Genomic DNA, 17,185 nt, shown 5'->3' with positions numbered 1-17,185 from the left:
CCGCTTTGTAATTGTCCTGGGCTGGGAACGCTCAGGGATGTCTACCCTCTGTCTGGGAAGATGAAAGACAGAGCTGCTTGATTTTTTTTCCCTACCGTTTCAGAAGCCTAAGTCAGAGCCTGAACCTTGATGGAAAAGGTAATCTTTGAAAGTTGCTTCCGTCACTTTCCATGTTCAGAAGTAGAGAGGCAGTGACCAGTTTTTCCATTTGAAGCAATTAAGAGTCATTCATTCATTCATTCACTCATTCTTCATTCTACTGCTAATCGTGCAAAGAGCCCTTGTGTCTGGTACTACAAAGGGAGGAAAGGCACACATATAGGGGATTATGAAGAAGCAAATGCTATGCGTTTTGTGTGGATCTAACCATTTAGGAAAATCATTAGTAGGCTGCTTTTAAGCATCTCTGACACTATTTTTGCTTTTAAAACTCAGTTTGACTTCATTCATATGGTGATAGAACACTGTATGAATTGTTTTCTATTCTATTCTTGATTCAGGTAGCAACAGGAATACATTAGGTCAACAGCTCTGGCATTCTCTCGCCTTCCTATTCCATTCAAATAAGTCAACGTTTTTCCACTTGCACGTTAACATCAATTAGTGATCACTTCAGCTGCTCCTCTGAGTGCAGAAGGTCTCTTCTTTTGGGCCTTGCCCTTACCCTTTCACAACTAAGTGACTTTTGTGGCAAAGAGATGGGAAATTACTCACATCTCTTGCACCATTATTTTCGCCAGCCTCTGGTGGGTACAGGAATGTAAGAACCCAGAACAGGCTCATCCCAGTCTCCAGGAGCATTTCTGTCTTCCCATGTGCCCTTTCCTCCTCGTTGCCATCGGGGCCATGTGGACGACCACCATATGGCCCCAGCTGGCCCCATATGGCTCCTTCTCTCTAAAAGGGGTGCTCAAGAACATAAAAACAGTGCTGTATACTTTTATTGCAGCCCCTTCTCATTTTCCTCCATCTGTCTTCCATATGTTTATAAGATGCTATTAGGCTCCTGCACACATAGGCCTTTTATAAAGAGGGTTGCCAGCCTGGCCAAAATAACTAGAATTCACCTCTGTCAGTAATAAGAGACCACAGTCACTTTAAATATGGGATCCACCTAGTATTCAAACTAGAGCAAACTAACAACCACCATTCTTCAATTTGCCCATGAAATTTATTTTACTTATATATATGTGTGTGTATATTTTTCTTTTCATTTTAGCAACAAAAAACCACATGATGGCTTTTCTGTTGTATTTTCTCCAAGTGCTGTATGTGAAGTTTTGAAGAACCACATCTGACTTCACTTAGGCCTCCCTATTACATACCCATCAATCTCTCAAGTTTGACTTTTCACTTTCATAAAGTTCCCTTGAATCAGAGGAAAAGTTGCTACCATGCTTTCTTTCAAGTGTCACTACAAATATCTGAAGTTTCAGGCATCCTCTGAAAACTCTGAGGAAATGAGTAAAAACGAGGAAAGGCTGAACCTGAGAGGCCTCTTCTTGGCTTGCTTAGATCAAGCCACTGAGCTCTGGTCCTCTTTGCTTTGCTGATCACATGGCTAACGTTGACATACTTGATCCCAGTGTTGGTATAACGGTCACTAGACAACATGCACAACTCCAGTTCTAGCAGCGAGCGGGCAACTCCTGGCATTAGTAATCAGAGTGGCTTCTCATTCCCAGTGTTAAACAGTGGGAACTTGTTAGTTGGCACCTAGGCTGTCTTTCTCAAAAAACAAACAAACAAACAAACAAACAAAAAAACCCACTGGGAATTAGAAAGAAAGAAAAATGAAATCAAGTTAGGCCTAACACTGGCTTTAATAATTTTTACACTTACTGGGGAGCCTAAGTGGCTAAGGTGGTTAAGCGATCTTTGGCTCAGGTCATGATCTCGTGCTCTGTGGGTTTGAACCCTACGTTAGGCTCTGTGCTGACAGCTCGAGCCTTGAGCCTGCTCTGGATTCTGTGTTTCTCTCTCTCTCTCTCTCTCTCTGCCCCTCCCCTGTTTGTACTCTGTCTGTCTCTCTCTCTCAAAAATAAACATTAAAAAAATTTTAAAATAAGTTTTACACTTATAAAATGACCTAGACACAAATTCTCACATTATGGAGAACTATGGTCCTATTAAGAAAAAGTAAGCATTCCATCTCCCCAAACATCTATCCACATTGAAAGGTGTCCTTTTTGCACATTACTTCCTATTATCTAGTCCAAACCATCTGTGTAAACCAGTATGGTAACCAGTACATGGAAAATTATGACCAGTTCTATGATGATTATATCTGATGAAGCAGAGCATGGGAACAGTGCTCAAATGCACAAAATATGAATCAACAGACATACAAAAACAACCCAGCAAATGCCATGAGAATGTTTTTCTTTTAGCCTGTGTATAAATGACAACTAGTGATTTCCCCCAACCCCCGCCAAACATATGCAAAATAAAGTGTCTATCTGAATTTTGTCATCAAAGTATAACATTACTGTAGGAAATGAGATTGGGTCATTTTCCTTTTCTTGTTTTTAACCCACTTACACTTTTCACACAACTTTGTTTCTTGTAATGCCCTTCATAATGCAGTTAAGAGCCAGACATCATGTTAGGTTCAGACAAAAAAAAAAAAAAAAACACACACACACACACACAAACTACTGGGACCCAAGGAAACTTGCTCCCACCTACATTGTGGTTTCACAATCTTTCCTACAAGGGAAAAATCTAAGGTGTTATTCTGCAGGAATTCAACCTATAAACACTTTTTGTTGATGCAGTCAATATACTGCAATATGTGGGTATCCCAGGTACTCTGATGACAGCAAAAGGTATATTTTAGTCAAGAGATCAAGTTACAGCCAGAGGCCTATTCACTGGAATAATTATTCCATGCTGGAGCAAATTAAAAGTTTGTTAAGAAAATTTTGGTTAAGAGAAGTAGGTACTTGCCCTTTAGTGATAAAGGAAGCATAGTTAAGGTATTTTGTAAATGCAATGATAGTGTTTCCCAAAATGCAAGGTGACAAAGTTAAATGGGTATTTTCCTCCCCGATTAAACAGAAAGGACAAAAACTCTGATCAATAACACTTCAGTGAATTATAGTTTCTGGTCTGTCAAGCTATGAGTATGGTATTCTGCACAGCAGGGCTTGCTCTGAGCAGTTTGTAAATCACCTGGAAAAAGGCAGAAGTTGCTGCAAAGCTTATAGTTGCTGAGTAGTTGCATTAATTGTTGACATCTCTGCAGGGCAGTTACTCCCCCTCAGCTCAGCGCTTCCCACAGGCCAGGTGAATGCCTGTCCCCCGTATTTCTTCCCAATGAACACTGGCTATTAAGATGCTGGCCTCTTGCCAAACGCCTTTAGGTGAGATTCAGTAAAAATTACCGAAGACACAAGAACATCTGCCTTCTTACCATTTTCTTTGTACAGCGACTTCCCAGGCAGCTGCTTGGATCTACATGTGTCCATTTACTGGATTCAACAAAATAGCACGAGGCCAAGGGGGGAGGCGCACAAAGCATATGCTATTTCTGCCCATGCTGATTTCAGCTACAGTGTTAGCCTTGCCCCTAAGGATATTGACAAGGGCAGCTGCAGCTGTGAGTCTGGAAGCTGGAGTTCACCCCCCCTCTGCCTTACCTGTTTCTTTGTCCTGGACTTCTTCCAGGTGCAAGTCATTCAAAAGGTGCTCCAAAATCTTCTCGGGGGTCCCGGACACGACCACGTATCTGTCAGAGAGCAGAGAGTCCACAGAGTCATCCTCGGTGGAAGACTGCGAGCGGCTGCTCCATTCATCGTCCTCATCCTCCTCGTCAATGTATTTGAAATAAGGCACATCGAAGGTAGGCAAGGGCAGCTCTCGGTCTGAGAGCGCCGCGGATTCCTTCCTCTCTAGATGAGGGTCAAAGACCCTCAGCCGGGAGCTGCCCATTGTGAACCACTACTAACAAAGGCATCCCCTAAGAGCTAAAAGATCTTGCCATCTCTGTCCTTTCGCTGGGAACTGAGTCCATCTGGCTGCCAAGAGCTCTGCAGTCAGCTAGAACGCGAGAGGCGGAGAGAAAAGAGGGAGGGAGGGACGGGAGGCAGCGGGAGCGAGTGAGATGGAGCGAGAGAAGGGGAGGCAGGCAGGGCCAAGGAAACGAGCGCGTGCTGCGGTGCGAACTCACCTCCAATCACTCTCCGAGCTGCAGCCGGCTGGGGGGGCTGGGCCACAGCACTGCACCTTCTTCAGCACCAGGACGTTCCTCTCCTGCTCCTTCACCTGGACGGTCGCCACTTCCTCATCCTGCTTCAATTGGGGATGAGCGATGGATGGGAGGAAAAAGGGAGAGAAAATTACACAGGCAAAAAACAAAAACAAAAAACACAAACAAAACAAAACAATCCCCCAGCCCCACCCCAGATAAACAAAACAAAGCTAAACTGAGGCTGTTTTCTCAACTTGCTTTCCACCATGATTTCTTTCAAGATTCTGTAGAAAAGAGAAGTCTGGTCGGGGATCTCCCGCTCATGTTAGGTGGAGTGTCCAGGGTCAAGTTCTATGGACACAAAGCATTTGGGAGATATAAATACTGTAAAGGAAAAGCAAAAAAGTAAATACAGTGGGGCCATGATTCATAGGGTTCACTTTTAAAACTACCTGAGTGATTTGAATTAAGGAATCCAAAGTTCAAAGTTTCAAAAAAACACAACATATTAATTGCATGTGTATTCTCTTTTTATCATGTCAATGCTTATTAAACGTTTGCTATATTAAAATTGGCAAGTCATAAATCATTTAAACACCAAAACAATGAGCAAGCCATATTTAGTAGTTATGGTGAACACACATTATATTCACTTATGTCACAGCCTTACTTTAAAGGTGGGCAAAAAACTACCCCTTTTATCATTTCCATCATTTCCACCCCCCCAGACATAAGATGGCCTTAAAATTTATCATGTACTGGTTTTGCTGGAATACAAGCAAAAATGGATCTCTAGTTAGAATCTCATCTAGGCTGAAATTCACATGTCACGGGTGAGTGCACTGACTTTCTTCACCTCAGTCCCTTTTAAAAAGGAGAGAAGGCTGAACAATCATTCATTTCTGCACACACAGCTTCCACAGCCCAGAGCCTGCACGCCCGCTGACATGGCTCTGCTGGAGTCCGGCTCACTGCTGACCCAGCAGTGTAGAGCCCGACCCTGAGTGATGAACACTTGCAGAGTACATAGTGGGACATTCTCCCAGTGTGTGACACCCAGCAAGGGGAAGGTAGCCCAGGAAAAAAGAACTGTAAAATGCATGTCAGAAAAACCAGCTTCCGTATTTCTGAGGATTTGAGCAAAAGATTCAAGCAAGGAAAGTTGATAGTAAGTAGGCTTCCCCTTAAAAATGATGTCACCTCTTTCAAAAGGGACACGTGCCCTGGAGTTCCTAACCATGTTTCTGCCACCGGCAGAAAATCCAACCTAGGTGCAAACAATAAAAAAAATTTTTTTGTACCCCCAATGGGTAAAATGTACTATGTTCACTGTACCTTATTAATCAGTGCCATAGATTTAACAGGGATGTTGATGTATTTTATTCATATTTCATAAGAATACGAAGGCACTTATCTTGCCTTAACTGTCAACCAAATCATTGACAAAATTATGATTTCAACTGTTGATGTCCTGATTCCCCAGAAAATATAGAGACAATAATAAAAAAAATACTGGTCACTCTAAACATTTTATGATAATTAAAAATATCTTTTAGTGGCAAATAATTTTACTATGTAAAACTGGTGTATTACATTTCAGCAAAGTCAGATGCTCAGTTACTGTGGCAATTAATGTTGGATATTCATTGTTAAACTCCCTGAGGATGGCAGTGTGACTCCTGTAACATGAATATGGCAGTGTGACTCCTGTAACATGAATACCAATGTGTAATTGCTATCTTTCATTTCTCCAAAGGGGTTCTTTTGTTATCCATGTAGTTGAAGTGAAATACGGTGGCTGGAGAGAGGGGCATATATTGACCAAAAAAAAAAAAAAAAAAAATGCATAATATGGATCTGAGATACTGAGACACAGAAACAAATAATTCACTTAGTAGATTTGAAAGGACAAAAATCTTTCCCTGGTTTGCCTCTTATCATAAGCCAATATTCGTTTTCTATGAGCCTGCTGTCATTCTGAAGTACATTTTACATTCTACATGCACGTGATATATGGCATTATTAACTTCCATGGGCCACGCACATACATATGGATGGGAAGGGCTTCTCTAATGTCTCTGTAACTAATATGTATTACAGGGCTGTGCACAGAGCAGCCACGCTCTGCTGGGCAGGGAAAGAGCTGAATCATATTGATGTACTATCAATAGCATCTTATGTCATAGTGATAGCTTCCATTTTGAAAACCTGTTAAAAAATAAAGGAAAAAGCAGAGAAATCGATGTATACAGGGAAATATAAGTTATCTAAAATTGCCATGAGAACATAATAATTCGATGTAGTCTATCTGGCTTTCAAAAAAGAAGAGACTATTAATGCTTCCTGACCCATGCACTCTCACCTAATTGTTCTTCCTGAAGAAGAGCAAAAGTACCATGATTGAGGTCCTGAGTATGAAACTTTCTTCTGGTGCTTGCTTGGTCAAGAATAAAAGTATGTGAAGGGCTTAATGATGGAAAATTGTTCAATGACAAGTAGTTGGTTGAGTGTAACCAAAGCGTTAAAATGCTTATAGTCAGTCATTCAACAAATAGAGGGTCTCCTATGGGCAGGGCAGTGGGCTGGATACCGAGTGGCTCGCTGAGATGAGTAAGCCAGTCCCTTGCCCTTAACTAACAGCTAACAGGCTCCCTAACAACATAACTGTAACTTAGCAAGCACTCTAAGATGAGGCCAGATGCAAGAGCCCACGAAGACAGAATCCATGGGGTGTGATCATCAAAGATGACTGTGGGTGCCAGAAAATGGGAATGCCATGAAACGGACAAAAATGCACTGAGAAGTGGGTTCTGGGGTGACTCTAGTTTCAGATAAGTGATGTTTCAGTGCTGACAATACATCATGCTATAGATACTTAGCAGGCAGTTAGAAATAATGAACCAGGCTTCCGGTAGAGGTCAAGGGCAGAGATACCTTTGTGGATTATTCAAGTTTTGTGAGTGGATGAGATTGTGAAGGGGGAACAGGAGAGAAAGGGAACTATAAAGATAGGGAAGAAAAAAACGCAGAAGGTAAGGGAAGAGGTAGAGGGTCTGAGTATTGAGGAAAGCTAGTTACAGAGATTGTGAAGAAGTAAAACCAAGAAGAACCAGGAGAAGCTAGAGGGCACAGTCTCAAGAGATTCAAGGAAAAAGCTGGTCTGATGCTGTGAGGTTTACAAAAATATGTCTAAGAAAAAGAGATGACATGATCAGTTTGGTCCAGAGGTGAGAAGAGAAGTCCGTGAACATGGAGAAAATGCCCACACAAGAAAGACCACTTCCTGGGAAGTGAATTATGAAGGGAGGGAGTCAGATTGCAGAGGCTGTGTGGCTAGGGAAGGAAGCGGGGTGAGGGGGATACAGGAAAGAGGGGACAAGATCAGGAACACAGTGGAGACTTAGGTTATTAGAGGATGGGTATCTCTTCCCTTCAGAGAGGTTCAAGGAAAGAAGGATGGATGGAGACTCAGAAAAAACTAAAGCCTAAGTAGAGCATATGAGATGGCATCTCTCTTCTTAGCAGAGTGGGAATTGAGACTATCTTCTGGAAGGAAGGGGTTCAGGCCAAACTTGGTGGAAACATGGCTTCCAGGCATATAACAGGGGATAAATAAGTTATGAAAAAGAGGGCTGTCAGGCAGCTTTGTGGGCCAGTAAGGCCAGAAGCACATGTTTATGGCTAGGTGCCTTCCTGTTGAAGTGTTCAAAAACCTCAGAGGGGAACAGCCAATGAGGGGGCACACCCGAAGAACGTGCTGGCAAAGGAAACAACAGGAAGTGACAAGAGAAGGGATTCAGGGAGGTGGTCAGCATCCCATGAATGCAGCTCATCACTACATAGTACTGTCTGGCCAGGGAAAGGAGTTGATACGCTGAAAAAATATGGAGGGCTGAGGATGAGTCCCCAGAGAGCTAAGGGGGCAGGCAGGTGGTGGGCAAGGGAGCAGATGGAAGCTTTGATCAAGGAGGCAAATATGTAAAGTGGAGCAGTTCAGAGTGGTAAAGAGAGAGAGAGAAAAGCAGTCCCCCATATTGAGGAGCTGGCCTGGCACTCACAGCTCAACTTGGGGTTCTCCTGTGAGCATCAGAGACTGCAGAAAATTAACATCAGACAAGGGCACTCTGTGACTGTGATAGAACAAGACAAACACAGAGCCACATGATACTCCTATCTGAGCACAGACAAAGCGTGAACATTGGCCAAGCCAGAAAGTACCCAAAAAGCCCAGATACTAAGCTACTGCTGTTTCTTTTCCAATTACCACTTTAGTTTTGCTCTAGTCTGCCTTCCCTTAGGTAAGACTTAAGATATCCAGTTAGAGAGTTGCCCCATTTTCTGACAGAGAAGCCCTGCTTCTTTAAACCCCCTCCCAAATCACTGGACACAAATCCACGGAGTCCTTTCTCCTAACGCCTTCTCATAGTGAGCTACCTCACGGCTCCCCCTGGTGTGAGGTCTCCACCTCGGCAACAAGCAACAAACCCAGCTTGTCTACCTACAGGTGTGTCCCAGGTGGTCTCTGGCTAGAGAACACAGACAAGAGTTAGAAGATGCTGCCTTGCCACTGATATGGAGTGGTGTGGAGGTGGCGGTTATTGGAGTCAGGGATAAAAAAACAAAAACATTTCCTTGTCAGGGTGATGAGAGAGTCATACACAGGAATGTTCCTGAAAGTGAGAAGCGATTTCAGGACACAGGGCTCATGAGATGGTAAGGTAGGAGACAGACCAGAAAGCTATGGAGGAAAGTGGGAGAGCATCTGGAATGAAGGAAAGAGGACCTGAGCAAGTGGCACAGGTCTCAGGAGAGAAGGGGCTTCTGCAGGTGCAACAATGATATGGAAGGTGAAGAGGGGCACAGGGTAGACGCCCAGAAGGCATTATGCTCCTTCATGCCTTTGCTGTGGTGCTCAGCCCTAGTTTGTAAATGGTCAGTGAAAATTTCCACCTCTTCCCAAAACACGCTTGAGCCTCCAGATCAGCAGAAAACCATTCTTTCCCTATTCTTCTGAAGGAATGGTGGGAAAAACAAACTCCAAAAACCAGGCCAGATGGATTCTTCACAGCTTTGCCTATGGGATGCAGTTTGGGAAGAATAGGGAGGTGGCAAAACGGGGTGTGTGTGTTCAGGGTGGATAAATGATTACAGGGAAGGCTGATTGGTCACCAAATTATAGGACCACTGAATGGAGCCCATCAGGATCATGAAAACAGAGGAGGGCTTTCTAAGTTTCCCCTGCTCCTCATCTTTGTTCCATTCTTTGGACAAATAGCTCTGATTTATTTCCTTTTTCTGGCTACACAGCTATCTTGCCTATGAATTCTCAATGAATTATAGAGCCAGTACCTTTCACTTACTTTAGATTACCTTCCTTGATCATGATCAGCTTTTGCACTCCTAAATCAAACCTTTTCTTTCATTTATTCCTCTGAAAGACATTTATTATTAAGATGAAAATGCCTAGTAAAGAATAAAAATACTGAATTTTAAAAAATAAGCAAGGTGAAGAATTGATGCTCACAATTTAGCAGGTCTTAACTTCTACTCTTCTGAAGCAAGTTTCTGACTGTACTTATATTTGCACTTATCACCAGCACTAGCAAGAAAAAGTGATTACTAAGGGATTTCTCAGGCCTGCTGCAATTGTCACAACTACTCGCTTGATTTTTCCATTATCATGGATAATGGAAAATGGTCTTCTCCCAAATATTTACATCAAGCAGCCACTGGTATTATCCATGGTGTCATGTCCCTGCTGCTCTATGAGCATAACCTTGTACAAGAGTGCTTAATTGGGGCCCATGGATGGGCTTTAGGGTCTCCAAGAACCCGCTGAAAGCATGTGAAACTTTTATGTGTAGGCACATTTTTTTAGGCTGAGTCCACAGTCCTCAGTCTCCTTCATGTCTATGAACCCCATAGAGTGCAAACCATTCCATAGGATGGAACTTCTACTTCTCACCTCACCTAATAAGACTTCTTTGCAAGCCCTGCCACTAACACCCTCCATCCAGATTGAGATGCCCAATGATCCTGTCATGGCGCCCAACACACTGACCTCTAATCATCTGTCCTGTGTTCTCCACTAAATGATGACATCTTGAGGGTTGGGACTGTGATTCTATTTCTCTAACACACAGCTCAGGGCACGTGATAATTACTTGACAAAGGTTTACCAAATATACAAATTAATGAACAAGCAAGAGACTGAGTGAATTGCCTTTAAAAGGCAGAATTCCCATTCAGGTCATGATCTCAAGGTTTCTGAGTTTGAGTCTCCCACCGGGCTTGCTGCTGTCAGCCTGTCAGTACAGAGCCTGCTTCAGATCCTCTGTACCCCTTTCTCTCTTCTCCTCCTCCTCCCTAAAAATAATTTAAAAAACATCTTAAAAGGCAGAATTCTATGTCACAAGGCTCAAAGGTTATTCTTACTGTGAGGTTTCCCTCACCCCCCACTTAGTCACATTCCTATTTCACAATGCTCATCACAGGAGCTAACTGCATATCAAACTTGAATGTTATATTTATTCTATTTACTAAACTAAGCTCCCATGTAACTAACATAAAAGAGACCATGTAACTAACACAGCACTAGGAAGGCACTCACTAAATGGTATTGTCCTTGTAGTGACACATAAAAAGGGCACATAAAAAGCGGGTGGGCATGAACAGATCAAATTGTGGGCCAAATGATGAACTGGCAAGATGTATATTTTGTACTCTCTAATCTCCTCCTTCTACTCAGCCCCAATTGGGAACTTTAGCAACCTCTCATGGCCCAGTGCTCCATCATCAAACTTGTCTGAAGCCGGCAGCATCAGATAACATTTCAAATGGAGAATGCTAAGAATCACCTGTTGATGCCATTCAAGAGGTCCTACAAGTAGCACAGGTTGTAATGCTGTTGCCCCTCAAGATTATGAAAATAGTACCCAAGGATCTTAACTTATTTATAGGAAGACGTTTGCTATGGACTGAATGTGCCCTGTCCCAAAATTCCTATGTTGAAACCTAATCCCCAGTGTGAGGGTATCTAGAGGTGGGACCTTTGGGAGGTGATTAGGTCATGAGGATAGAGCCTTCATGAATGTAACTGATGCCCTTCTAAAAGAGCCACCAGAAACTTCCTTCACCTCTCCCACCATATGAGGACACGGTGAAATGATGGCTATGAACCAGAAAGCAACCTCTCATCAGACACTGAATCTGCCAAAGCCTTGATCTTGAACTTCTAGCTTCCAGGAGTGTGACAAAAAAATCTCCGCTGTTTCTAAGCCACTCGGTGTATGGTGTCCTGTCACAGCAGCCTGTGTGGACTAAGCATGCAGAGCCAACAGCTTGTTAGGACTCGTTTTTCACACGACCTTCTTGGTCTAACCTTTATTCATCCCCCTAAGTTCACTTCAAGAATTGCTGCCTCCCAAACCACGAGAGACTCTTGAATGCTGAGAACAAACTGAGGACTGATGGGTGGGTGGGGGGGAGGAGTGAGATGGGCATGGAGGAGGCCACCTGTGGGGATGAGCACTGGGTGTTATATGGAAACCAAGTTGACAATAAACTATTTGTAAAAAAAAAAAAAAAAAAAAAAAAAAAAGAATTGCCGCCTCCAGGAATGCACTGTATCCCCTTTTCCTCCAGTCTGATTTGGCTGGCACTCCTCTGTGACCCCACGGTACCCTGGAACCCCTTCTGACTTGGCATTTTGAGCAGCACATATTGATACTCTTTTTTGTCTACCAAAGCTCACTTGTGAGCAGGTAGGTACCAAATCATCTTTAACTTTGAATTCCTAATGAATAGGCAAGTCTTAATGCTTCACAGATACTCAAAAAACACAGAATGAATAAATGAACAAAAAGAACACTGAATGAATAAAAAAACAAAAGGATGAATAGATAAATATGCATTTTAGAGTGGAGGTTTAGAGAAGAGCACCTTCAGTCTAAAAGAATACATTTCAGGTGGTGAAGTCTGACGGTGCTGACATAGGGGACATTGCTGAGAGGCGTTCTTCCTAAGGAAGGGCCACCAGATTCCTCTGGTGGTGAATGATCCTAGCTTGTGCAGTTCTGCATCTTGACCATCAACTTAGATGAGACACTCAGATTGGGTAAAGTGAATAGAATAGCTGCCATGCTCATCAAATTGGACAAGGATAAATATAGGCAAGGGGTTAGACATCAGATCAAAATGACCCGCTCTAGTTCAGCATCTTGGCTTTAAAGTGGTTGATATGAAAATCACTCTGAGGTAGCTCCAGGACTTGGCCATGAACTGGAACCACAGATGTCCCCTCAAGATGGTCAATAATACACTTTACAGACTATAACTTTAGGAGGCGGCTTGGTTTACCCTCATGCTGGTAGCCAAAGCAGGCCAGACTGCCTGGTGGATCACACAACAGGTGTGTCTAAGTCTTAGTGAGGCTCAAACCTATGAGGGTAGCCAGTTTTCAGGTCTAGATGGTCTGTGTGATTTGGAAAAGTCATCAAGGGACAGAGTGACAAGACAAGAGGGTTGGGAAGGGCTGAGCATTGTATCAGGACCACAGCTAAATCAGCTCAGGCCAACACAGAACTCAAGAACCAGCAAAGGAAAAATGAAGTGCTGGCAGGAACAGAGTTAAACATGGCAGGGATGAGAGGAGTCTGTGAGACTGCGGGTACCTGTGCCCACCCAACTTGGGTACACAGAGACATGAAGGTTAAGGCTGGTGGGACTTCCAGTGCGTTAGCTACCTAGGCCTGATAGGCTCAAGCACTGGGCAGATACTGAATTGTACTCTTTAAAATGTGAATTTTACCTCAAAAATCAATCAACCCACCCCCAAACTAACCCCAAACTGGGCTGTGATAAGCCTGTGGGCATAGGAGTTTGCTGACTGGGGTATACAGGGCCCTATGCCAAGGAGCTACAAAGAGTTCTGACAAACATGCCCTGTGAGGTATAGTTCACGTCGCTGGAATGTCTAAGAAAGAAAAGCTTAGGAGAATGAAACCCTGGTAGGTAATTTCCATTCTCTGAGCTACACTTCCTGTGGGAGAGCAAGCCATAGGATTACTCATGATGTTCTGGAAAGGTGACCTTCCATTAATGGGTGGCCAGATAAAAGATGCTGATTGTATTTCAATTTAAGGAAGTACTGACAACAGATATGGACCGAGCTTTCCCTTAAGCTGGAGCAGAGCTTGTCAACAATATTATGCAAGAAGGGAAGATGGTTCTTCAGTGAGAGTGGAGTCCAGACAAGACGACCTTGGTATCTTATCCAATATTAAGATTCCTCAAAATTCAGCTGTTTTGACTTCAGTTTTCTCACAAAAGCCCAAAGTATTAGCTCTCCTAAACTGGAAAGACACACATGATTTAGCAGTTAAGTATCTCTTCTCATCTTGTTCTATGGAAATTCACCCACAGCTTTGAAAACCAAACCACCAATGCCCACATATATTCTTGTACCATAAATGTGGGTACGGCAGAATTAAAATACTTATCTGAAAAATAAATCTCCCCAGCCAGAAACAATTTTGTCTGAAAACAACCTTCACAGAACTTGCTGACAATGTATCTCATGATTCTTTTTTCTCATGGAAAAACAGTAAAAGTCTGATGAAGAGAATACACTAAGAAAAAGATTAAGTAAGCAGATGTGTGTCAGGGAGAGCGGTGGTTTAGACTTACTGGACCACCAAGTGCTGACCTGACAATTACATCTTTGCACGGGCTACTTTGGCACAAAGAGAGTAAATAATGATAATTGGTTCCTTTTTTTTCTCTCAATCCTACACATACTAATATTAAAACTCAACCTAAAACCTCAACAGAATTAATAGGATTCATCATCCCCACACTCACAAAATCCAGGTACAGTCTGACTTCCATAGGTATAAAAGCAAACACAAAGTTGTTAGTGAATATGACCAAACTCCCACAGGAACCCAGTGAACACGTCTGGATGGAAAGCTCTGGCAGCTAGAGAAGAACTGTATTTATTAAATTTCATTGCCTCTGGTAATTATTATTATGTAAAACAAGTTGTTTAAGGATCCTGATATCAGGGCAAGCCTCAGAATTTTATCCTGAGGCCAACTTTGGCAAGTCAACATAATGAACAACTGAGAAGAAGAAATAGGAACAGACTGAAATATAAAGTCATTATCTTTTCATCCCAAGTATATTGCAATATGCTGTATTAGCTTGATTGATTACTCTGGCCAAAAAGGAGAGGCACACTCAGCTAGAGTTTTCTGCAAGTGTTTAATGAAGGGATTACTTACAGAAGTGCAGGTAGCTTGGAGGAAATTAACCAGAAAATGGTGACATAACCAGCAAAGAGGGAGATCTTAACCACCCTTGGCTTTCAAGCAAGAGAAGGTAACAGTGAGTGCTAGATCCCTCTGGGGGCTGGAGACGTCAATGAGACACTCCCAGGGAGGAGCTGTAGTCACGGAGGGGAGTGGTCATGGCCACAACGTGGGAGGAAGCAGGACAGAGGTGGGAACAACCACCAGCCTGACCTTCCTTCCCTTCTATGCTCTCATCTCCTGTGGCAGACCCCAATGGCCACGTCCCATTTGGAGGTGGCAGGCAAGAGAGCTCGAGTGATACAGTCCACAGGAGTCAGGACTCACTGCCCCCCCAGCACAGAGCAGAGGTGCAAATGGAGGAGAGGATGCAAATGTAGATGATATAGCACGTCTGACTTTTCAGAGAAGCTTGGGTCAACTTACCATTAACTTAGATGCTCCCACATACGTCATGGAGTCCATCATCTTGTTGTCAGCAAAGCAACTCAAAAATCTAAGAGCTTTAGAGTAGCATATGTTATTATTTCCCTATCTGACTTAATCTAATCTCTGCATGCTTTAGTGTCTTAATAGTCCTCCTACATTAGTTTACTGCAATTCAGATCCCACAACTTGCTTCATACCCAACATTCTCTATGTGGCCCTTGAGAGCTGTTAAACCATAAAGATGTCATTTTTATCATAAACCTTAATTTTTTTTAAAGTTTATTTATTTTGAGAGAGAGAGAGAGAGAGGGAGAGACAACATGAGTAGGGAAGGTCAGAGAGAGGAAGAGACAGAATCTCAAGCAGGCTCCACACTATCAGTAAAAGCTTAAATTTTGATAAGCATTTCCCAGCAATTGACTGAAGACCAGATTTGGGGGTGAGGATGAAGGGGAGAAAAGAGAGGAGAAATGGCAAGACAAGTTCTACTCTGATACTGGCGTCATGAGAACAGGGGCTTGGTTTCGTTCTCTGTGCTGTTGTCACCATCCAGAACAACAGTGCCTGTTAAATGAATGATGAGCCTGGTGAATTACCGATGAGTAGGTAGATGCTGTCCATCGGAATGGCCCAAGATTAAGGACGGAGAGATATAGGCAAGGAGGCAGTGGCTCAGCCACACAGGCCAGATACCAGGCTAGGGAAGAATGGAGAAATTCAAGTTACAGGCCTATGGAACAAAAGGACGAGATCTAGACTGTCTGGAGCCAGGAACTGAAGCCCCAAGGTCAGATGTAGGCAAAGAGTCTGAGTAATAGATACAGCTCACTCATATTGAGAAACAAAGCTTGATTCTGACTCCGAGACCTTTTGAGCCACTTCTCATCTAGGGATGGCCCTGTCCTCACAGAGAGTCTGGGTTTATAGCTGCAGAGGCAGCCACAAACTATCCTGAGTGGACAGAAGTTACAGGCTTTGCCTTATCTGAAGTAAAATCCCACAACCATTTAATAGCTGTGTTCCGGGGGGGGGGGGGGGGAAACACTCCCTAAATCCTAAAGCGTCATTTGAAATATGAGGATTTATATTTCTCATAAGGTTTTTAGGCACTAAAAAAGTGTATGTACCATAGTACATACCAAACTACCTTTGTACATACCAAACTACATACATAGTACATACTAGCATAGTACCACCAAACTACCTTTTAAATCACCAATTCCCAGATAAAATAATTTGGTGAACAATCAACACACCTTATGAAGCTCTTTTCTACCAGGCCGCCTGCCATAGGTATGGCCCATTTGTATTTCATTGGTAATAACTAACTCTTAGCACAAAAATCAAACTCAGACAATGGCAGCTCTTCAAGGAACCTGTGAGCTGAATTCAATTAAACTGATAATCACCAAAGTGAAGACAGATCTGCCTAGGTTCAAATCCTAGATTTGCTGGGTGGTCTTAACAGGGCTGTTCGATCTCTCTCAGCAACAGCTTTCCTGCCTGTGAAATGAGATAATACCTACCTATTGACCTAATTATGAGTGCTGGACATAGAGAAAGTGCTCAATAAATGGATGCAGAAAAACATACAAACTATACCCTAGGTGTATGCCATCCAAGCATATGAAGGACAAAATGTTACAAACTGAATTTGTATCAGGGCCTTGCTACAATTTTATTCTTACATATATGTGTTTAAATATCATCCATATTTAAAGAAACACAAATAATGTCATCAAACTTTTTCAGGTACATTGAAAACTACTCCGTCTGGTACTGCATGCACCACAGAGAGCCAGAGGACATCATGGCAAGTTAATCACAGAGCTGACTGAAGAAGAAGGCTGGATACCCTCTGCTAGAGAACTGGGATAGGGATTGAGAAGATTCATTTTCATGGAAGTACAGGGTAGTTCCTCTCTGGCACCCAACTCACCCCTTAAGCCTAAGTCTCCCTCACCTAGAAGCCATACACTTCTAGAAGCTAAAATCTAAGAGAAGGGAGACAATGAATTTCAGTGGTCTCTGATATTTTCATTTTTTGAATAAAATTTAAGAGTTAGTTAATGCTCATAAAGCACTATGCATGAGCTCCTCATCTTTGGGAAGTGTTCCTGATTATCTGTAAGGAAGTAGTCAGCATCTTTAACAGGAGCAAGTCTAAAGTGTAAACATGATAAAACAGCAGCAGCAATAAACAAAGGGTGATGTTAGCCATTGTCACTGGGGTCAGGCCACTGAACCCCCCTGC

General features: G+C 42.9%; 1 protein-coding gene across 2 annotated transcripts in view; it reads right to left on the bottom strand.

The window, feature by feature from the left end:
* RAPGEF5 (Rap guanine nucleotide exchange factor 5) overlaps positions 1–17,185 on the bottom strand; it is a 223,580-nt gene that overhangs the window by 67,846 nt on the left and 138,549 nt on the right. Inside the window, exons 10-11 of one of the 2 annotated variants that reach the window (XM_039238850.1) lie at positions 4,172–4,293; positions 3,642–3,730 (exon numbers count right to left, since the gene is read on the bottom strand). In XM_039238850.1, the coding sequence (XP_039094781.1) occupies positions 3,642–3,730; positions 4,172–4,293 (211 nt within the window). The remainder of the gene's footprint in view (positions 1–3,641; positions 3,731–4,171; positions 4,294–17,185) is intronic. The other variant, XM_039238851.1, reaches the window with a different exon arrangement.

Source organism: Hyaena hyaena, unplaced genomic scaffold (genome assembly GCF_003009895.1).
Source record: "Hyaena hyaena isolate Hyena2069 unplaced genomic scaffold, ASM300989v1 scaffold_149, whole genome shotgun sequence".
Classification (NCBI taxonomy): Eukaryota; Metazoa; Chordata; class Mammalia; order Carnivora; family Hyaenidae; genus Hyaena; species Hyaena hyaena.
Note: the sequence above shows the minus strand (reverse complement) of the source record. Positions and strands in the feature narration are given on the sequence as shown.